Here is a 23,069-nt window from a genome sequence, read left to right as displayed (position 1 = left end):
CGGCGCAGGCCCAGTGCGGGCGGGCGGAGGCGGCGCCGCCGCGGCTGCTGCTGCCGGTGCCGGGACACAATGGGCGGCGGCGGCGGCTGTGGCGGCGGCAGCGGTGGTGGCCGGGTGGCGGTGGCGGCGGCGCGGGGCCGCTGAGGAGCCCGCCGCCTCCCCGCGGCCATGGCCACCATGGCCGAGCTCTTCGAGGTGGGCGCTGGGGGGGAAGGGGGGCCTGGGCGGCGGGGCTGGGGGAGGGGATTTGTGAGGGGAGGTGGGGGAAAAAAAATGTGGGAAAAGGGGAAGTTTGGGCTGGGGGCAGCGCTTTCCGCGGCTTCCTGACAGCCGGGGGGCGCCGCCGGGCCTGGGCCGCCCGCGCCCGAGGCGGCGGCGGCGGCTCCGCAGCGGCCTTGGCCCCGGAGGAGGAAACGTCGCGGCCCGGGCGCCCTAAGGCCGAGCGCGAAATTCGCCCGGGCCGGGCAGGTTCCTGTGGCCTAGGGGAGCGAACGGGGCCCGTGTCCCCGTGTGGGGCCTCGCGCCGGCGCTCGGAGCGCTTCAATGGTCTGGTTCAAAAGAGAGCCGCGTTAAGAGGCCCTGTCGGAAGCAGCTAGGTGTTGGCCGCGCGTTTTGGCCCTGTTGGGTCAACATTGGTTCCGTGTTTCCAATGCTGTTGAAGGTAAAAACTGAGGAGGCCTCGGCCTAGGGGTAGGGTTGGAAAAGTTGTTTTCCAGTATGGTGACCAGCGTGCGTTTCTCTCCTGCTCTCGTTTCATCGCAAAGGCAAGAGAGTCAAAACGTAATTTAGAAACTACTGCTGCTAAACTGGATTTTAATGTGGTGAGGCCTGCCTTAGTTTCACTTACAGAGACCAGCCCAAACTATGTTATCATCCGTGCCAGACATATCTTGTCGTGACCCGTTGGGGCTGGCTGGGTACGTGGGGCCACCTTGGTAGAGCGGGAGGTTGGAAGCTGTGAAGAAATGGCCTGTTGGGCCCCATCTGAGGACAGGCCGAGGCCTCACAAATGGCACTTGTAACCGACGCTTTTCAGCAGCGTCTGCCAAACTTGAGGGGAATTTGAAATAGGAAATAGGCCGTCAGATGGCTAGAGGCATCCGTATTAGCAAGATTATCTTTTAAAAAGACAACACAAACAAAACTATGCAAAGTTAGGGTCTGCAGTAGAACGTGCAGTGTCTTTAACATGATGTTGTCAAAATTCATTTATTCTTTATAAATCAAGGATTGTTTTAATGTAACCTCTGGCTTTGAAAATTTGGAAGGAAAAGCAGATTTTATTTCTGCATTGGTTGGTATTCTGTATGTAATAATATCCCCTATGTGTTAACATTTCTTAAATAATGCAGGATGTGGCTTATATCATAAATACTAACAGAAGCTGATGGACTGGTGCTCTATATAAGTAAGCTTGAAACACGTTTTCCAGATTTTGCCCCTCTTCACAATATTGCTGTAGCTGTATTAAGTTATGTCAGAATCCCTACTGTATGTCAACTGAACTAATCAATGCTTTTTGCTGCTGTGTCAGAATGGTTAAAATGAAATGCAGGTTTCTGCTTTACGTGGTTGCAGGAGGGGACGCCGCGGGAAGCTCTGCAGAGGGACCGTCCGCTTCGCCCGCGGTGGCCCAGGAGCACGGGGTAGTTTGGAAACTGTCGCGATGGTTGTTGCCGTTTGCCCCAGTTAACAGGGTGTAGGGCTAGGAGCTCCACACACTCTGTTTATGCTCCCAATACACTCTGTATATGCTCCATATATGCTCCGTATAGAGGGAGGTTGGCGTAGTTTCTCTCCGAGGGGTTAAAGCATGTTTATCAGATTTCCATAGATCATGCTTTGATCCTCTGGCTTGCAGAATGACTCTGTAAATGTTGCATTTGCTGAAGGGGGGAAAAAAAAAAAACACCACCAAAAATACCCCAAGGTCATATACGTGTGTGAGGAATTATCTTTCATGTGTGCATCTGAAGGAAGGGAGAAACCTAGGAAATGAAATATAGCATCAGTGAACACTCACACTTTGCATATGGTTCTTCTGTAGGGTTGTATTTGGCATGGTATCCTTGCTCCCAGACTGGTTCTCCATCTGGATTACAGGGTCTTCAGAAAAGACTGTGGTAATGATTTTCATATAAAAGAAAAGTGCAGAAAAGAGGAAGTAATTAGGAAGTTGGAGGGTTCTTCTGAAGGGAATGTTACTGCACTGAGTGGTTTGTTTAATTTTAATTTGCAAAAATGTTTTCCAACTTTTACATGTGAAGATGACAAAAGGAGAGAATTTATGTGTAGTATGAAAATACTGCATTATAACTTAGAAGGAAAAGGATTCACTTGCAGGAAATTCAGGTTGTGGTTCGGGAAGAACTGGTATGAAGGCATGAGCGACTTGGAGAAGAAAGGATTTTAAGAATAAATTTTTATTTCCCTTCCTATTACTTCTGTTGAGATTTTACGCCTACCAGTACTAGAGCCAGTTTGATGCCTGTGAATTTTCTTCCTTGTTGTGGTGGTGATTTATTTATTTATTTTTTTTAACCCAAGCATTATGGATCGCAGTGGTGGCTGGTTTCGTTATGAGAAATGAGAATGGTGGCAAGAACCTCTATTAACCGTAGCTGGTCCTGGCCCTGTGTGGGGCTGCATCTTGCAGTTTGTGTATCAATGTTTTAGAGCTCTTGCTGCTTATAATTTGAAAACTTTCCGAATTGTGGGAATGTTTAGTTTAGCAACCATGGGTATGGCAGGGTTGTTAGCATGTAGCAATGCTGTTAGATTATCAGGTAAGTAGAAGTGATGGATGCATTCTTTAAAGATGGGTGTTATTGGACTTTATTTCAATTTTGAGTTTTATATTGATTATGTGAAAAAAAAAGTGTTTTGAGCTGATTTAAGTATTAGGTCAACTGAAGTAAGAGCTCTTGGATTTTATAGTAAGGTCTCTGCCCTCAGATAACATTGTCAAGTGGAGTGTTCTTCTGGAAGATTCAGCAGATATTATAGAATAAATTTGTGTAACCTCCTGTTTTTTAGCATTGTTAATGTGCTGCTTTTCCTTCTTGGGAAAGTGCAATGGATTGTTTGGTTTGCTTTCCTTTATTTTTTCCCCCTTTTTTAGTCAGCTCCGTTCCTGCAGTTGCATCTTGATGTTAGATGGTGCCCGGGGGCAATCCTGGCGTAGCTCTTGCCGCGGGGCAGTGCCCTGGTCAGTGCAGCTTGCCGGGCTGAATCCGAGAGCGGAGCAACTGCTGAGAAGCTGCTTTTGGCACGTGATTTTTTCGCCAGATCTCTTGGCCCCTTTGCAATGACTGGCGATAAACTCACCTGAAAATGAGGACAGGTAGCTTAGAGCTGACTCCTGACAGACCCACAAAAACTTTTTGGTGGCACTTTGGCAACCCCTGTGCTAGATGTCCAAACCCACTATAGTAAGAACAGGGTTCTCTGCATTAAATACATAAACGTAAGAGGTGATGGGGTAATTGTCAGCACTGTACTTGTTCTTGATTGCAGTAAAGCTTCTAAATGCTTTCCGAATGGTGTGTAAGCAGCTGCTTAAGAAACTACCTGCTGTGGCATATTGTAAAGAGTTTTTATTCTGTGGCTAGGAGCCCTTTGTGGCAGATGAATACATTGAGCGCCTGGCATGGAGAACACCTGGAGGAGGTTCCAGAGGTGGAGAAGCTTTTGATCCAAAAAGGTAAAATAAAATTGCATAATGGTCCGAGTGAATGTATCTCTAATTGTACTGTTTTATTATATGTGCAACAAAAAGCCTGTGTGCAGTTTCGGTGCATGTCCAAGCAGGTTTTCAACTGAGAGAATTGCTAGAATTTGTGACCATGAGCCAATTGTTCAGAGACAGTTATTCAGCAGCAAGAATAGGGAAAGTCACTCTCTGATTTAGACCTTTTGAATAAGAGCATTAATACTGTTTGTTGTGATCAGACATGGAGGTTTCCAAATCCCTAAACTTCTTAAGTTAAAACTTAACGGGAGGTTGTGCTGCTAGGAAAGTTTAGGTGAATTTAATCAGATTTTTTGCTAGTTCAGCTCCCTGAACTGAACTTCTGCAGGACCTATTTCCCATGTTGGCACATATCAAAGGATATGGAGAAGCAGGTGGGAGGGGAAGAAAGGCAGTAACACGGCAGGGCTGGCTCAGATTGTTTTATGTACTTGTGTGCTACAGGCTAGCACATACCCTGTGTGCTATAGGGTACTATAGCAGTGAACTAGTAGTTTGCTGCTCCTGAATGGAGATTGTCTTGGGCCCCTTTCCCTGCTCCTGGCTGCAGTGGCTCTTCTCCAGCCAGGTCTAGGCCCTCCTTTGACCTCATGGTAGGCTGATTTAACTCACTAAAATGTCAGAAAACTAACCTGACAAAACACAACTTTGATAAAAATAAAGGTTAGCATTTTTTTTGTGACTGGAGAGGCCTAAGAGCAGATGGAAAGAGAAGAGGCTGCGTGTCTGTGAGCTGGTGGGAGGGAGAAGGCGGGTGAGGAAGGAGCAAGGGCAGGGTAGGGAAGTGAGCACAGAGGAAGCAGAGGGGAACCTGCCCCTCTTGTTTGTGGTGAGCTGTTGATTTGGCCTGGCCTTTGTGAAACCTCACCCTAAATCTAGAAACCAGCTGTCTCTGTTCTGGGCAGCCCTGGGTGGTGCACGGCCAGCTCGGATGCATGGTTTTATATGGCAGAATTAAATATCTACACTCTGTATTCCCACCTCGTGGATCCTGTTTTGCTTTCAAAAGAGCTACTATTTTTCAAATAGTGCAACTTTTAAGCTTGATGTTTCAGTGTTTGTATTCTGTGTAGAGATGTGTTGGACATCGGTGTTTTGGCATCTCAAATGAGAGTATCTTGGAAGATGAGCTTGACTTTGCTACTTTTATAGGCCCTGGGATGCCTATAAGCCAGATAGATCAACAAAAGTTTTAGCTACCTGAACATTAATTTAGTTTATGGTATTGGGTGAATTCAAAGTGAGATAGCTGTTTCTTAGTGTCGCCTCACCCCTAGAATGAGATTGTTTGCAGTAACCTGACCTACAACACTCAAGAAGTTTAAAATACTTTGTAGAAAAGCTGTTTTCATTCAAGGACAGTTATGAAAAGCCTCACTAGTGTGGTTGGAGGACCAGCCCTTGGAGACATGCAAGCACAGCAACCACCATGGACTTCGTAACAGGATGCTGAATCCTCACTGTTCATCATGGGGTCTGCATCTTAAAAGAGCTTCCTATTAATCTTGCCCTTCCCCTCCCCATACTAGAAATTCCCAAGAGAAAAGTATTTACAGCTTGTGAGTTGCATGGGAGCTAAGGAGGAAGAAGCCTGGAATTAGGCAGAATTACTTCCTCTAGCTCTTTCTCCATAATTGTCCCTGGAGAATAATTTAGTGCACTCGGGGATCTGTACTGATACCTGCTAGTTTTAAACTATCTGCTGTGTTTCTGTTGGCATGCTTGTGTTAACTTCTGCAGTGTACTTTCAAGTTTATCAGGACAAGTGGGAGCTCCTGCAGCCGTAAATATTTTTCGCTGGGGAATTTCCTAGTGTGAGGGTGCAAGATTAATACAAAAAAAAATGTAGTGTGAAGGACATGTTTTTTCCTACTATGTTTTTGGAAAATAGTGCTTTTGTTATTATTTTGTAGAAAGGTTATTGAATTCTTACCTTCTATTCTCAGAAAACAGACAAGTAGCCACCTGAAAAAAGCAAACTGAACTGAACAGTTCATTGAAATGAATAGAAGCTCTTTAAAGATATCATTTGAAACACTAAGATTTTTAAACTAAAATAGTGAACAGAAATATAGTTCATATGCTGCCATGGTTCATATGCTTATTTACTCCAGCAGAGTAAAAGCTAGTCATTTTTAGTAGCAGTAAATACTGAAAATTCAGTGACCTTCTCGTGCAACTGAAGTGATTCACATGTACTATTAGTCTTATTTGGATTTGGAGAGAGCTCAAAGTGTTTGCAAAGAGAGGAACTCTCTTTGTAGTTGTCCTGGGAAGGAGTCATGTGAGGATAAATTAAAAACCTTCTCCTCTTCCCTTGTGGTTGCTCAAAGTCTCTAACCTGAGTGTGGGGAGCTGGTAGGGAATGGGATGCACCTCCTGCCTTTCAGCATTTCTGCAGGTTGGGGGCACTTCAGGGTCCTTGCATGTCTTCTGAATTCAGTGTAAGGTGAAAATGTGGCATCCTGAGTGGTCTTGAAATACCCTCCTGGCGTGGACTGGTTTTTCCTTCCCTCTTCTGCTTTGACATTTAGCCTTGATGACGGAGTTCTCCAATATATTTTCAGCTGTTAGCATTAGATCTGTGGTTGTGGAGGATCTGGGAATAATTGCATATCCTATGCATCAGAGACTGGGACTTTTTTAGGAACGTGTGAGCTGAAAGATGACTGGAATGGGATAAAAGAGACAAAAAGAGGAATGAGAGAAAGAAGGAAAGATGTTCTGAGTATGCAAAGAGGAAGAATAGACAGAACTTAAGAATGCATTTGAAAATACTGTGTTTGGAATGAGGAAAATGTGAGTCTGAAGGAAAAACAGAAGCAAAGCAAAGTGAGAGGGAAATAAATAAGTATTTCTCATAGGAAGATTGTGGTGCTGTGTATTTGATTTCTGTTTGTTTTTTGGTTTTAACCAGCAGTAGAGCCAGGTTCTTGACCAACTGGTGTTTAGCATTTTTTTCTCTACCACCTGCCATTTATGTGGTCACATTTCTCCTGTGTAGACCTGGAGAGCCTCCTGCACAGCTAGAACAGAGTAGTTGAAAAGAAAATGCCATTGGTAGGTTAGGGGTGATGATATTGGCCGTTTGTAGGTGAGTAATTTTTTTTTTTTAAGCTTTGGGCACAAGACAATGTCTTTTAAACTAAAGCCTACTTAACTATCTTTTATTTTAAATCAGATTACTGGAAGAATTTGTGAATCATATCCAAGAATTACAGGTAATGGATGAAAGGATTCAGAGAAAGGTGGAGAAGCTAGAACAGCAATGCCAGAAGGAAGCAAAGGAATTTGCCAAGAAAGTACAAGAGCTGCAGAAAAGCAATCAGGTAAAATCCAGAGCATATAGTCAGTGCTAAGCTGTAAAAGTTTCAAAAGCCTCGAGTGCTCTGTTAACATTTCTTGGTACAGTGAGACAGTGTTTGAGATAAAATAAGGAAGGTTTGATGAAAAACAATTTCCCCTGACAACAGGGCTTATCTGCAGATTCCGTTAATGACTGTCAGTGTTTCTGAGAGTCTCCCCAAGATTAAAGGAACACACTGAACTTTAAGCACTTGTGTGTGCTTAATTTAGCCCTTCTGAGTAGTCCGAGATGCAGCACTTAAGGTGCTGCTGCCCGAGTTCACTGTGCTGCTTATTGAAGTGACGTGGCATTTCTTAGAGTAAGTGGAAATCACCAGTTTTGTGTCTGTTCGCACAGGTTGCCTTCCAACATTTTCAAGAACTAGATGAGCACATCAGCTATGTAGCAACGAAGGTCTGTCACCTTGGTGACCAACTGGAGGGGGTAAACACGCCACGGCAACGGGCCGTGGAGGCTCAGAAGCTGATGAAATACTTTAATGAGTTTCTGGATGGAGAGCTGAAGTCTGATGTTTTTACAAACTCTGAAAAGGTGAGAGCTGTCAGCGGGATGAAAGCAGTTCAAAGCGAGAAGCTGTACTGCCCTAATTACAAGCTGCTACCATGACTTGCCATGGTCAGACTTCAAACCCAGCGAGTGACTGACTTGTTAAAGTTGCATTGTTCTGAAATGTAAATGAACAGCACTGGGCTGCCCGTTGCTGATAAAGCGTTTGTATTCAGCGGTGCCTAACGTGGCAACATGGCATTTCTTCATTTTATGAAATTATCAGAGATTTGAGCAATGCTGGGAGGGCAACTTTAAAGTGCATACAATATCTGTCTTTTCCCTTTGAACCCCTTGCCTCAGATCCGCCCTGTAATGCAGAACGTTTCTGAATGCAACTTCTTTGTGAAACTTCACTGTGTTGGGTCAGTCCACTGGCCTTGGATACCTTTTTGTCACAGCAGGCCTGTGGGCTTTGTATAGTCCTGTGGTTACGTCTCCACCCTCTGATTTAGAGGAACCAGGCCGGAAAACTTCAAAGAAACCTTTAAGCATTTTGTTTTTCTTGAGCTTCAAGAGTATATTCGTAAACCACATAGAGTCTGAATGGTGCAGAGGGGAACTGAAGAAAGAGTCTCCAGCTGCAGGCAGGAGGGCGCATGTAAGATTCCCCCATGCAGTGTATAAGATGAATAAGTAAAGTTTTTGAGGTGTGTCCCAAAGACTCTTCCTGCTCTGCTTAAATCCTGTGCAGTGGTGTACTCGATCACGGTCGGAAAAAGTTGTAGTATGTGGGAGCAGCAAAAATTTAGCTTGCGAATTCAGCAAAAGATATGTCTGTACTTGAAATATATCTCAAAAAGGACCTAAGAATAGGTTAATAGCCATTGCTTCGCTACTTAGCTGAAGGTGCCTCTCCGGGAAATGAAAAGCTAATCACTTCATGTACTCGTACTCCCAAGCAGTCATTTCCACAGTGACTTTTGAATGATCGTGTGTGGGTATATGGTAATTGCTGGTTGACAGTTTGCCCTAGTGAAAGAGAGAGCGCAGAAAAGCATTTCTGACTCCCAAGGAATATGGACAGGTTTCAACAGAAAAAAAATGTTGTATGGGCAGTCTTTTTCCAGATCTGTGTAAGACTTTTATTAATTTATTTAATTAGTAAAAATGAAACATATGCTTAAGAGAATAAAATGCTTTTTATTCCTGTGAAAAGTATTTTATTACATCATACTACTAAATGGAATAGCATAAGTTAAAGAGAATTATATGCAGTCTGTTGAAGGGTCTCTTATTCAAAATTCTGCTGTACCAGTAACTTAAAGATTCATGATTTCTAGTGGAGGATGTCAAAAGACTCTCGTAGATTAATAGGTTAAGCCTGGAAAGCAACAAACAAATTAATCCTTATATATCCTGAAAAATAATAAGACATTTGACAAATCTGGAGGATGAGAAGCATAGCAAAGTCCAGGCATCTTCTGTTAGTCTGTGGAGAAGATGTGCGGGAACACAAACAAGATTGTCTGGATATGAGTTGTCCTGTACAGATCTCTCTCAATCAAGGTAGATTAGTTCCATTAAGTAACTTTTTGCTTCTCATCTTAAAGAGAAATATTTATAAAAGAACCTGCCCAGACATGTGCTATGAGATTTTAATGCATCTCTGTACTAAAGATACTTTTTATTATGAGCTAGTAACAAATATCCTGAAGTGTCAAAACATCAGTATTTTCTGACCTCCAAACCGATGTGGCTTTAGACATTGTTATGACTTCTAAACTGTGCAATCCCTCAGAAAAGCTTTTTTTTCTGCATTTGTATTGTTGCTTCCTCATTACGTTCTGAGCGATTGTTCTGCTGAGCAATTTCTAACGTCTATAATCTGATGATTTGTTTTCTGTTGTGTCCTGTGTTATGTATCACAGTCCTTGTCCTCTTTAACTACTGCTCTGTAGGAAGAGTGTAAGAGCGAACAAATTACACCAGTTAAAATAATTCACTTTTCAAAATGATCTAACAGTTTGCTTGTACTTCATGCGATGATATTGTCTTGTGCTCATGTTTAACATGTTTGCTATTATTCTTGAATCCTTTTCTCCGTGTCTGTTGAATGCTCGGTGTTGTTCTGTTATGCCTTTTAACTTCTTGTTCATAATATTATCTGTTGAAGTTTTTCTTTCGTTGCTCTATGTCTTTTTCTGATTTTTTTTTCCAAATATGGTATAGCCTTTAAATTATATTTTACAGAATCCATATTTATTTAGATTTAATAGTTTACAGGAGCCTGATTCAATTAAAAATGAAATATGTTCGGATTTAAGCAGAAACCATGGAAAACTGATTTGTCGTGGCTTCTGTCGTGCATAAGAAAGGCCCTGAATTCAGTAAAATCTCAGAAGTTAGTTAACATCTATTGTGTGAAAAAATGATAGAAAATGGTCTTTTGTAACCCTGTCGAATAACTGCTAGTACATCGGCCGTCCTAATGCCATCGGTATTGATTAGGATCCTTAGATATTAAGGTTGCTGCAAGCTAATAGAAATAATTGCTGTTTTGTTGAATTAGAGGGGCAGAGCTGCTTTTGGCCTCAGAGGCTCTTGTAAAATGACTGTTCTAACCATGAGCTTCTCGTATTCGAGCTCCTGTTTTTGCTGAAGAGCCAAACTGGGCTGATTGTGCCACGTACTGTTACGTGTGTTCCTCAAGCTAGTCTTGAACAGTTTTAAACTAAGCGCCATATAAATGGTGGCAGAATAGGGTTTCCTTGCTCCCTTCCCTGCCACTCCAGTTCTTTGGAACATGATTAACAGGAAAATAAGATTAATTTCAATTTTCTTCATGCATAGTCATGAGGTAAAGACTTGGCTTTTGCAGCAGCTAGACCGGAGTAGTTTCCACTGCTGCCTCAGTGTCCTGCAGTCCCTATCACAGACCATGCCCAGTTTGGACCAGGCAGCATCCAATGGGCAAATCCACTTCAGTCCCAACCAGCCCTATTCACAGCATTTTCAAAAGTGGCAGTGGTGTTTCTGTAGTTTTATTAACCTAGCAAAGCAGCTACTAAAAGCTGCTTGGATGCACTTCTCATGCTGACTCATTGTGGAAAGAGAAACACTAAAAGCTTTTGCTCTCCAGGATGGAGCAGAAATTTGCAGGCTGATTTACCTCTGATAGTTTTCTGTGTCCATGAAACTACTTTTATTTTGTAGATGCAAGATAAACTAGCTTTTGTCTTAATCTTTGCTTTGACCCTCAGAGGTTATGATTTATATATATAAAACTTCCATTACTGCCTCCTTGGGAGGGTTTTAGTACCCCAGTTTGCTCTGCATTGATTTGTCCACCCCCTCCTTGCCTCACCTTGTCCCACATTGCCCAGCTTTTCTGCATACGGTTGTTCTCTACTTTCTTCAGATTTTAAAGAATTCACCATCAGGAACCTGAAGGTGCAGATCCCTTCCCTGAGTATGTCAACCAGCTGTAGACATAGGAAGCTCGTGTATGAAAATGGAAGTGGAGAGGGAAGAAAGGAATAGGGCATCATCAGACCATCTTTAGTAATTCTGTCATGTTTTTCCCTCCTAACAGATTAAAGAGGCAGCTGATATTATTCAGAAACTGCATTTGATTGCACAGGAACTGCCTTTTGACAGGTAAAATCCTAAAATCCTATCTGAGCATCTTTTTGTTTATTTGTTTAAAAAACAAACAAAAACCTTTACATAGCTGTAACTTTTTCTGATGCTTCTCCTGTCTATTTTTGATGTGTTATTAAGTGATTCATGTAGTATCTTTTGAGATGGATTGCGTGCTTATTTCTGTCTTCTGTTGTTGAATTTGTGTTCACATACTCGTGTTTTAGGATCATCTTTACATGCACATCTTAAACTGCTTAACAGACTTCTAATGGGATAATATCACTATGCTGACTTAATGCTACATGTAAATTAGATGCCTGTAGGTTTGCTATGGATATAAGACACACAACTTTTCTATCATCTTTGTGTTATGCATTTCTGTTTTTAAATAATTGGGTCCTTGTTATTAATGTGCTAGAGTTTCTGTCATTTCTTGTGATGTGGATTTGAATTTAAACATGGTATATTTTTGATGTTAACAGGTTTTCTGAAGTAAAATCAAAGATCGCAAGTAAGTTATCTATGCAGTTCAATCCATATTACTATATTTGAATTTTTAAAGCTGATTAGAGAAATCTGCAATACTGTCAGTATTACAATCTTTGTCAGTGCTTGTATTGCACAGCCTAATGGATTTTTGTTCTTCTCCCCATTCCTCTGCAGGTAAGTACCATGATTTGGAATGTCAGCTAATTCAAGAGTTTACCAATGCTCAGCGGAGAGGTGAAATCTCCAGAATGAGAGAAGTAGCAGCAGTTTTACTTCATTTTAAGGTAAAACCAAAGGTTTTAATGCATTTTCAAAAGCTACAGTACATTCTCATTCTAAGTGAAATATTTCCAGAGGCACAACTCCTATATCAGATAACTTGTATGCCTTTAAAATTACTATGTTGTTCCATCTGAAATCAAATTTAGGGGGATAAAGGAGGCAGATTATGAGAGATCAGAGGCGGCGTTATTAGAGACCTAGTTCTGAGATAATCTTGTCTCGTGTGTGTGCGCTGAATCTGGGGCCTGAGGAGGGAGTGCATATCCACAGAGAGTCCTAAGAGTATGTTAGATTTGTGACAAAATGAGTTTGAAAGAGCTCACGTATCTGATGAATCTATTTGTTTTTGAAAAAAAAAATCATAGGAGTTATTTCCTTTATTTCATTGTGTAATGGAAGCATAGAAAATGGATTTTAATTTTGAATTGTTTTGCTCCTTCCATAGGGCTACTCCCATTGCGTTGATGTGTACATAAAACAGTGTCAAGAGGTAATGCATTTTATTTTACATGTATTTCTTTGGGTGCTTATTTAGTCCTAGTGTTTTGTAAATATATTTTGCAATGTGTCTCTAAAATTCTAGGGTGCATTTTTGGGGAATGATGTTTTTGAAGATGCAGCCATCCTCTGCCAGCGGGTGAACAAGCAAGTTGGAGAAGTCTTCAGCAATCCAGAGACTGTGTTAGCCAAACTCATTCAAAATATCTTTGAAGTTAAACTTCAGGTATTGTAAATTTTAGCATGCTAAAGTTAGTTGAGGAAACTTTCTTTCATAAGTGTTATTTTTACTAGTAGCAGTTTCTGAGAATGTATAATATTTGTAATCTTACATAAAGTCTTAAAACCCTACCTGTTTGATTTATAACAGTTCAGACAGATAATCAGGGTTATTTCAAATGAAGATATTTGTACTCTGAATGTTGTGGTGCAGATAAAAACTAAAATTTGGTTATGTAAACTTATAAGGAAATCACTGTTTTTTTATTAACTAATTCCTAAGATGCTATAGACATACTTGATTTCTTCTGTAGCTTTCCTATCGAAAACATGCCAGAAAAATAATTTTACATTCAATAAATATCTTTAATCTGTTCATTCTTGGAATTGTTTTTTTGTGTTTGAGGTTAGCACTTGAGTAAGCAAAAGTAACATCTCCTTTGCATAGTGTGAACTGTAGAAAAGCCTTTAGTCCTTCGATGCTTTTGATTTAGTTTTTGTGTTTGTAGGTAAATCATATTTTCAAAACATAGTGTCGTTTAACTCGCATGCTACTCCTTTTCATTTTCAAATTATTCCTTATAAAATATGTGTTAAATCTGTATAGGTAAAGCTAGATCTGTAAATTAGAGTTTGAAAAACTAAGAGTGTATGTATGGCATTACAAAGCTGCATAGTTTGTGATAAATTCTGTGTAATCTAACATGTAGGGGAAATGAACTCTAGTTGACAGTTATTCTTCAAACAGATAAATATTATACCCGAATTTTTCAGAGTTACGTAAAGGATCAGCTGGAAGAACACAGGAAGTCAGATGCAGAACAATACCTTAAGAACCTCTATGATCTATATACAAGGTATTTGCACACTCATGATGAAATTATTTTTGTAGATAGGCTCCTGTAATAGGTTGATTTATTATCACGGTAGAGGAGGAAAGGCCAAAAATGTAAACTACTCATTTAAAAAAAAAAAAAAAGCCTTTACAATGATTTCATTCCTAAAGAAATTTTAAAATAGCTATTGTTATTTTCAACTGAGAATATCTAGGTTGGTGATCATGGAAGGAAAAAGTAATTTGTCTTTTATTCTTCAAAAACTGTACTAAAGCCACTCCTCTACATGTCACCTAGTGACATATGTGATTGTAATTGTATTGTACGTAATGAAATGTGAATTATGCAAAGTTCTTTACTTAAATGTAGAGTTGCCAGGAGTCCTAACTGTGATCAGTCTTCTGTTGTGCTGTGTGCTTTACAAACATATAATGCTGCAATTCATACAAATTCAACCTTTTCCTTCTCTCCCTCTTGTTTCCTTTGCATAAAGAACAACTAATCTTTCAAGCAAATTGATGGAATTTAACTTGGGTACCGATAAGCAGACTTTCTTGTCTAAGCTTATCAAATCCATTTTCATTTCCTACTTGGAGAATTACATTGAGGTGGAGATTGGTTATTTGAAAACCAGGAGCGCTATGATTCTGCAACGCTATTATGATTCCAAAAACCACCAGAAAAGGTCCATTGGCACTGGAGGGTGAGTTTCTTCTGTGATTTTTTTCTTTTTAGAGGGGAAGGGAGGTGGTAAGGGTATAAATAACATGACTGCTTTGTCAGTTGTGTAGTGCTCAATTGCAAAAAAGCAGTCTTGTAAAATGACCTAAAGCCTTTTATGTTTTGTTCTCACTTTATTATTTATATTACATTCTGGTAAAAATGTGTTGCTCTCAGTACATGTGAAAGGTGATGCATGGTATTTATACACTCACGGGAAATGAAAAATGCCAGTTAAACCTATGTTTTAACTTAGGATCCAGATCCACAAAAGGACTGAAGCAAAATTAAGGTACCTAAAGCATGTATATGTTTGTATCTAAAAGCATACAGTTTTTTACACCTGCCCAGGCCTTGTGGCCCCTGCCTAAGACCTAGGAAGGGGAAAAGACCATAGCAATATCAGTGAAAAAGCTCTTATTAAGCCCAAAAATGCAATGGTCTTAGAGAGAAGGGTAAAACACGACTTCGTTATTCTCAGTGTAGAGAAACTCTAATAAAGGAGTGGTGAAAGGTGGGAAAGGAAGAATTAAAACTTGTATGAAGCAGAGGTGACAAGATTACTGCATCTCTCAAAGAGCTGCTAGGTTTAATATGTCAAGAATGAAAAGTGATTTGAATAGAAAGACAGCAACACCGAAGTAATTAAAAGAATTAAAAACAAAGATGTGAAAGTTAATTTTCTCGGGGAAGATTAAATTGGTTGTAGTGACTGACTTTATGGGTTGCTTTATGCATGCAAACGTGTTTGAGCATGCTTGACTGAAAAAGGACTGCCTAGACAGTGGATGTGAATGAGAGGATTTCTGGGTATGGTTGAGGTGGAAAACTTGCAAGAACACCTAGTAAGTAGAATGTGGCAGAAGGTATGGAGCAAAAGTCCCATGGGATTCAAGTGAAATGACTTTTATTCCACAGTGGGGGATATAGATGTTCCCATGATATGAATGTGCTGTGGCAGAACATGTCTGAATCTGTGGTCAGAGGTGATAGTTTAGCATTTACTAGCAATGTTTTTTAAGCTTTGTAAGACTGCCTTAATGCTTGCCTATCCTAAACTGTGTCTTGGGTCCTGTTTTATTGTAAGTTAACAACTAAAATGTCTTAAACGTGTTTTTGAACTGGAACATCAATATTTCCATCCAGTGAAATTATCCTTTTGTGTATCTGTTTTCTAGTATTCAAGACCTCAAAGAGAGGATAAGGCAGCGCACTAACTTACCGTTGGGTCCAAGTATTGACACCCACGGAGAAACTTTTCTCTCGCAGGAGGTGGTGGTTAATCTTTTGCAAGAAACTAAGCAAGCCTTTGAAAGATGTCACAGGGTAAGTGTGGTTCCTGGGATCTGTGTTAGTAGTGTAACGTTGTGCCTCAAATTAAACCTGAGCTTGAACATGTCATTTTTCAGCTGAAGGTAGCGGGGAGAAAAAGAACTTGAGCCTATTGGACAAATGAATTGTCTCATATTTTTTCAGTGAACAAGGGTCATGGTGAAGGCTAGGGATTTGCTTTTGAAACATGGATCTAATTTTACTTTGTGGTTTTTAATACTGTGTACTTTTTAAAATTATTTGGAGGAAGTGGGGAGAGTTGAACTTGTGTATCTGTTGTTTTTTTTGCTTAACACAAGTACTGGAAAGATTAATGTAAAAATAAAAACCTTACTTTAAAAATATAAAGAAGAATTTCCCAGCGGATGTTCTCCTGGGTCAAGTGTATCATATCCTCTTGTAGTGGAGAATGTCATCAGTAAGAAGGCGAGAGGTGTATCTTTACTCTTGCATTGATTACTTTGGTAACCCTCTACTGTTCTTTAAATGTTTAAGTCTAACAAAAGTATATTTTCCTGCTGATTAAGCTGCTGGTTTTACTGACGTTTATTTGCTTTTTTTGTCTGCTATTTTAGTGCAAGTGGTAAGTGAGGTTGAGGACATTTTATTTTTTATGTAGTAGTGTGACACCAGTAGAAGATCAGCTACATTGGGTGACACTGGAAGTCTGTCTACCCCAGTATCCTGTCTCTGTGGCCAGTGGCAGAAGCTTAGGAAAAGACAAAAACACTGAGCACTTATAGCATAATCTTTTCCATGAGCCTCTTCTCAGCATCCAGCAGGATGCAGTTTTGATACTTACTGGGCCAGAGTTTATACCTGAATCAATGCATTTTAATGACCCTTCCTTAATCTATCCAATTGCTTATGTTTTTTTCTTGTTTGAAACTTCCTTATGCTTTTATCTTCCATAGCATCCTGTGGCACAGTACTGTTTGGGTATCACTAAGAAAGAAAGAGTTTCAGTTTTATTTTTTTGATGCTGAAGAATTTGTTGATATGAAAGGCTGTTCCTGAATAGTTCTGTATATGGACATCTCTCATTTGGAATAACACTCCAATTATTCTGGAATACTCGTTACAGTTTAAGCTGATCCCGTGTCTAATATCAGATAAACTTTCCAATGTATGTAAAACTGACCTTTAAGATCAAAACTTTTCTTTTTCTTTAAAGCTCTCCGATCCATCTGACTTACCGAAGAACGCTTTCAGAATTTTTTCTATGCTTGTAGAGTTCTTATGTACTGAACACATTGATTATGCATTAGAAACAGGCCTTGCTGGTGAGTGTACTTTTGCTTTTGGTGGGCTTTGAATGTGTCGTACTTAATCAAAATGTTTTCTGAGCACTTCATCTCACTGGCCTTTCAGCATCTGTAAAGATCCTTGTTGCGCTTAACTGATTGACCTTGTTCAATACCTATTGACTAAAAACTAGTTTTGTGCATTTGGGCCATTTAGTGTTCTCCCAAGTGTAACTTCCATTTGAGAAATTGGTGCCTAGGTAGGAAGACAACGCTGGCTTCAGAAAGACTAATATCACAGAAAACAGGATATCAGCACTCCCTAACTCTTTTAATTCTTGCCTTTGCCATAGCAGGGGAAAAAAAAATATTAAGACTTATTGTTTTATGTTTTATAAGGATTTCATGTATGTTTGTTTAGCTATGCATTTTAAAGGCTCATGGCAGCAAAAAAGAACATTGCTTAATGTTCTGATTAAGTTATCTGCAATTAGATTATTTAATTAATCTATAATTGTTAAATTATTAAAATATCTACATATATCCATGTATATATATCTTGACAATGAGAGCCTTCCCTGAATCGAAGTGTGAAACTCATGCTCTGAAGAAACGCTGAAGTTGGTTGTTCTGTTTTGCTTTTAGAAATTTTTAACAGCAAGGTACTTATGCTCATGATTGTATATCTGGTAGTTTTATTGCAGCTTGTTGCCTTTTGTACTGATTACAGCATTCCTATTAACTCCAGGGAGGCATGTTGATGTTACTTGGTGTATCGCTGAGAAGTGTTCTATATATTGAACATTGTGGTAAACTTTTTCAAACTAAGCCTGTGATTTAGGCATTCATGGGAAAAAAATGTGTATTTTAAGAGTCATCATGCCAGTTGGAAGAACTGCATATCACTGTGATACTAACGAAACCTCCTTTGCTTTAGGCATTCCTTCTTCTGATTCAAGGAGTGCAAATCTCTACTTTCTGGATGTTGTCCACCAAGCCAATACTATTTTCCATTTATTTGACAAGCAATTCAATGATCATCTGATGCCATTGATCAGGTACCTTAATTCTGATTGCATTCCTTTAGTGAACGGTCACTTTTGGTGAACAAAGCAGCCTTTTCTTTTTTTCTTGTCACTCTCAAGAGGAGTTTATTCTTGGAGTGGTTCAGGTTGCCTTTGTGGGAAGATAAAATGCTGTAATGCATGGGAAGGAGGAAGGAAAGTTGCAGGGATCTGTACATTGTAGCACTGCAGAGTGAGAAGGAGCCTCAAGGGTGTTGATAGAGGGGAGAAACGGTTCCTCCCCAGACATCTCCCTACTGCTTTGCACGACTGGACTCGTGAGGACTGTTGGGGTCAGCAAGGGGCACGGGGGCTGCCGGGATGGCTGAACCATCCAGCTGCGCCGCGGGTGCCGTCCACACTCCGGGAAATCCGCGTGTTGTTCAGGAGCAGCAGGAGGCAGAGCACAGGAGAGGGGCATCCTGCTCCGCGGGGACAGCGCTGCTGCAGCGGCAAGTCCCTGTCGGCGCGGCTGCCTGTTGAGGCTGTTGATTTGTCATTGTAAAGCCACGCAGCTTCCTCCAGACTAGGCCTTTCTGAGAACAGCTGGGTGGGAAATCTTCGCAAATGCATGTTGGAAGAGCTCCAGCAGATAAATTTGTGCTCATATTTAACCCTCTTACCTCCCAACCCTTTATGCTGTTGTAGTTCGTCTCCTAAGTTATCTGAATGTCTTCAGAAGAAAAAGGATATCATAGAACAAATGGAAGTGAAGCTGGATATGGGCATTGATAGGCAAGTAAAGATTTGAACTTTCTGTTAATCACTGATTCTCATAGAACCTCTTTGTGATGTATATTAACTTGCCATTTAAGGGCAAAGTTTTTCTGAACACAACATTTATTTATTTTCTTTTTCTTATAAAACCATAAGCACACATATCCTGTCAAGGAAACACAGATTTTTGTTTGTTTGGAGGCTCATTTTTTCATGGCGGATTTCTGACCTGATACAGGTAGTTTTGGAAGGACTTTATTAAAGATTTTTGATTCTGTTGAGAGCATGTTGTAATTCACATTGAATAATTTTCATTCTGACATTGACTTGATTGATGAAGTTGTGAGTGATTCATTTAGTCTGTGTCCGTTAGCCCAAATAACAAACCAGTTTAATATCAGTAAACAGAACTGTACTGCAACTGCCCTGCTTTGCCCCGAGAAGGATATAGCGCTCCTGAATTTCCAAATGATGTTACTCCATCTAGAACAAGTTAATTCAAACTCTGTGGCTCTCTTTTCTTGCCATGGTAGGAGAAATAAACCTTCCTCTGAGACCTGAGGATTACTTTGGAAATTATAGACACATTTCTTATACAGATCAGCCTAACCCGGAGAGGGATGGGAACAGCCCTGTATAGGGAAAGGAGTCTCTGCATTTGTGTCCTGCTGCATAATTTCTGCAGAGATGTGGAATCAATGCAGTTGATTTGTGGAGGCCTCAAGGATTTGGTTCTTAAAAGAATTTTCTGCAAAAAGATGCAAGATGTACAAGTAACATTTGAGATTCTAGCTGCTCCTGCTTTAAGCTGGACCTGTTTAGCTTAACAGAACTCCCTGTCCTGCAGAGCTTGAATTCTTCAAAACTCATAACATCATTATTAATAATTTCCATCCTTAGAGGAGGTTTTCATAAAGTGCTTTATTTGAAGAAGGGAAGAATGGGGGAGCTCCCAGCAAAGGATGGGGGAAAAATGAGTTGTCCCTGTTACAATCGCTTTGTTGTTTGACCTTTGGGTCGAACTTAAAGTAAATCAGTGCCTTGACCTTAGATAATGCTCTGAAAAGAGAAATCCTGTGGAGGAGAAAGAAACAACACTGTAAAACTCTATTAGATTTCTGGAAGAAAAAAAAAAAAAAAGACAAATACCAAGCCCTGGCAAAGGACCTTAATTTTGCAAGTGTTTTCTGATGCTTTCTTCTGACTAATACACAAAGCAATCTAATTCTCCTAACCCAAGTCTCTGGAATGCTTCCTTCTGCTGTCAGATGCCCTCAGCAATGAAGAATGCTATCCAGTTTCTGTGAAGAGTTGCATTTAAATGGATTACTTTCCAATTAATGTGTCCCCCTTAAAAGCCTCTGGCCAGCATGCTTGTGCTGTGCTCCAAGGCAGTGACCTTGGGGCAGAGAGTTTTTAGGAGATTTTTGTTTGTTTGCTTTGTTTTGTTTTGCTAATTCTCCCTTTCCTAGCTACTTACAGAAAATCAAACTTCTCTTTTCTAGGGAACTGCATAGTAATTTTTGGAATAGTGTGTATTTTTGTGTGCATATCTATAAAATGAGGTATTTCCTTTGACATGTCGTAGCAGCCCCAATTTCTTTTGGTAGCCATTCAAGCTTAGTGTATGCTCTGTAGGTTACACAAATGCTGGGTGGTAAGTTTTTTTTCCTTGATGCTTCATGTTATCTACTTTTGTAGAGAATTGCTTTAATAGCTGTAATATAAAAATCAAGGAAATGAAAGTACTCCCCTCAAAACATGGTCTTTTCTTTTGTGACTTTAAAGGACACTGAACTGTATGATTGGACAGATGAAACACATCTTGGCTGCAGAGCAAAAGAAGACAGATTTTAAACCAGAAGATGAAAACAATGTTTTGATTCAATATACTAACGTAAGTAAACTAAGCCCAGACTCATCACTATAGTAGTATCCGATAGAAGGTGCTTTGATTAAACATATGCATTTAACAGCATGTACATTTGATTAATGCTTGGCTTCATTTTTTTGCCTATATTCTGTTTTACTAACAACCTGTCAAATTCTTTCCCTTTCCAAGCGGCCCAAATTAAATTGCCCTATTCTGAACTGATACGAGCTGTAGTTTAATAGAACATTGTCTTGCATCTGTCTACTTGAGTATTAATGTCTTTATGTGTCAATGGAAAAGTACTGTTGGAAAACTAATTGTAAATTATTAATTTCAATGATGTGGTGCTTCTGAGAGTTGAATGACATAGCTTCTAATGCTAAGCTTATGCTGTAGAAACCACTTTATGAAAAGAACTAATATCTATTTTTTTACCCTTTCATAAAACTTTTTTTTTTTTTTAGGCCTGTGTTAAAGTCTGTGGCTATGTTAGAAAGCAGGTGGAAAAGATTAGGCATTCTATGGATGGTAAGAACGTGGACACAGTTCTGATGGAGCTTGGAGTTCGTTTTCATCGACTGATCTATGAACATCTACAGCAATATTCCTACAGTTGCATGGGAGGAATGTTAGCTATTTGTGATGTGGCTGAGTATAGGAAGTGTGCCAAAGACTTCAAGGTAAGCATGTGTGAGTCACTGATGTACATTCCTGTGGAAATTGTGTAGTAGAAGGGAGTTTTTTTATTCAAAAGTTATCTTCTCATAAAGTCTTCTGTTTCTATTTGAACATCATCACTTCATACGCTGATGTTATATACTCTGTTGTCATATCAGCAGTTTTTAATCGTGTACTAAAGACTTGTCTCCTTATACCACTTTGTCGTTTATGGGCTGTAAGAGAGTTTCGAGTATTTCCATGATTTCTGAATTGAAACAAAATCTAGGGATTGTCATTATGAACAAGATTTATGGTGCCTGTGCTATTAGTGCTTTTTTCCTACTATTGCCAAAAGCTTCAAGAACCCCAAATTTGGGATATGTGATATAACCTAATCTCTCTAAGTCTTTTCTAATCATTTTTAATTAGAGGTGAGATCTCTTGAAATTTAAAGTAGGTTTTTGTTTGTTTGTTTTGACTCTTTTAGTCCTTTTTTGAGTTTTATCAATGCTGTCTTGTGGCTTTGTGAAAGTGTTTTCCTTCCATTAAGAAATCAGGAACTTATTTCTAGCCTTTATTTTGCATATTTCAAAGCAGGTCTATTCACATTTTAATATAGAGTTGCATACATATCTCATATTAAGTATAGTGAAATTGCTGGTTATCCAAGGTGTACTTACTGGAAACCATATTTTGCTTTCACAAAAACCTTCTTCAAGTGTTACAGATAATTGCCCTTAATAAGACTATAGGTTTACAATGAGTTTGCTGCATTCTGGAGCATAAAAATTATCTCAAGATTGTTGCCTGTAACATAGCTTTGTGTGGTTAGAGACTGCAAATGTTCCAAAAACATTTTATTTTTTTATTTAAAAAAATAAAGGAAATATATTGCAATTCGGGGCTAAAGAAGCATGACATTCATAGTAAATACCACTAGTCTGACGTGGAAATAATGAAAAAGTCTGTTGTGTGTTTATATATATGTATATGTATACACACATATATATGTATATGTATACACAAACACACAAACACACACACACACACACACATATATATATATGTGTATGTATATGTATATATATATGTATATGTATATATATATATGTATATATATATATGTGTGTGTGTGTGTGTGTAGGAACACATATGAAGAGAGAGAATGACTAAAGAGGATCCTCTAGGGGAAAAAGGAGTTGGAGAATCTAGATGGAATTTGTGGAGCTTGTGTCCTAAGACAAGTTTTCACTCTTCATACCTGTCTCTCTTCTCTACCCACAGATTCCACTGGTGTTGCAGCTCTTTGATACCTTGCACGCACTTTGCAATCTTCTGGTTGTGGCCCCGGATAACTTAAAGCAAGTTTGCTCTGGAGAGCAGCTTGCTAATCTGGACAAGAACATCCTTCACTCCTTCGTGCAGCTGCGCGCTGACTATAGGTCTGCTCGCCTTGCTCGCCACTTCAGCTGAGAGCACGGAAGGGATCGCGACACCCTGGGGAGGCCACAGTTGTCAGAAAGCACAGGGAAGGGTTTCTTACCCAGCCGTGGTCGTAACTTTGGTGGGATATTGACGGTTGAGAATAAAACAGCAGCCATACTTAAACACGACTCTCTCTAGAACATGAGCAGATGGAAATTGGAATGATGTTTCGTGCAAGCTAAAGTTCTCCCGGTGATGGATTTCTGCAAAACTACTTGCTGCTAATTTTGTGTTGGAGACATCTTGGTGTAGGAAAGCAAGTGGTGCACTGGAAATATTTTAGTCTTCGATATTGAATTATCAGATACCATTTGTTAGACTTGAAGTACAGAGCATAGCGTAGGTAATGGATTACATAGCATAGACCAGTGTAGAAACATTCTTCATCAATTTTAATGACT

The 23,069-nt window shown here is 39.8% G+C and overlaps 1 protein-coding gene across 2 annotated transcripts; it reads left to right on the top strand.

The window, feature by feature from the left end:
• Nucleotides 1–56: 56 nt before the first annotated feature.
• EXOC5 (exocyst complex component 5) lies at nt 57–23,069 on the top strand. Of its 2 annotated transcripts, XM_088539156.1 has the most exons (19): nt 57–195; nt 3,612–3,703; nt 6,933–7,080; nt 7,455–7,649; nt 11,200–11,264; nt 11,732–11,760; nt 11,913–12,022; nt 12,466–12,510; nt 12,604–12,744; nt 13,512–13,594; nt 14,067–14,276; nt 14,550–14,585; nt 15,472–15,619; nt 16,800–16,908; nt 17,807–17,927; nt 18,582–18,668; nt 20,439–20,547; nt 20,988–21,203; nt 22,468–23,069. In XM_088539156.1, exons 1-19 carry the CDS (start codon nt 169–171, stop codon nt 22,654–22,656), a joined length of 2,160 nt encoding a protein of 719 aa, XP_088395282.1. In that variant the 5' UTR covers nt 57–168; the 3' UTR covers nt 22,657–23,069. The 2 variants fall into 2 exon arrangements, with proteins under 2 accessions (XP_088395282.1, XP_088395289.1); XM_088539163.1 differs by lacking the exon at nt 14,550–14,585.

The sequence above is a fragment of the Tinamus guttatus genome, unplaced genomic scaffold, assembly GCF_059628265.1.
Source record: "Tinamus guttatus ecotype Peru unplaced genomic scaffold, ASM5962826v1 Tinamus_guttatus_pri_ptg000048l, whole genome shotgun sequence".
In the NCBI taxonomy this organism is placed as follows: domain Eukaryota; kingdom Metazoa; phylum Chordata; class Aves; order Tinamiformes; family Tinamidae; genus Tinamus; species Tinamus guttatus.
This window is presented reverse-complemented; position numbering and strand designations above follow the sequence as displayed.

Coding starts and splice junctions, on each gene's coding strand:
- EXOC5 (XM_088539156.1), top strand. CDS start 169: ATGGCCACCATGGCCGAGCTCTTCGAG. Junction 13,595..14,066: donor CTCTATGATCTATATACAAG/GTATTTGCACAC, acceptor CTTTGCATAAAG/AACAACTAATCTTTCAAGCA. Junction 20,548..20,987: donor TTTTGATTCAATATACTAAC/GTAAGTAAACTA, acceptor TTTTTTTTTTAG/GCCTGTGTTAAAGTCTGTGG.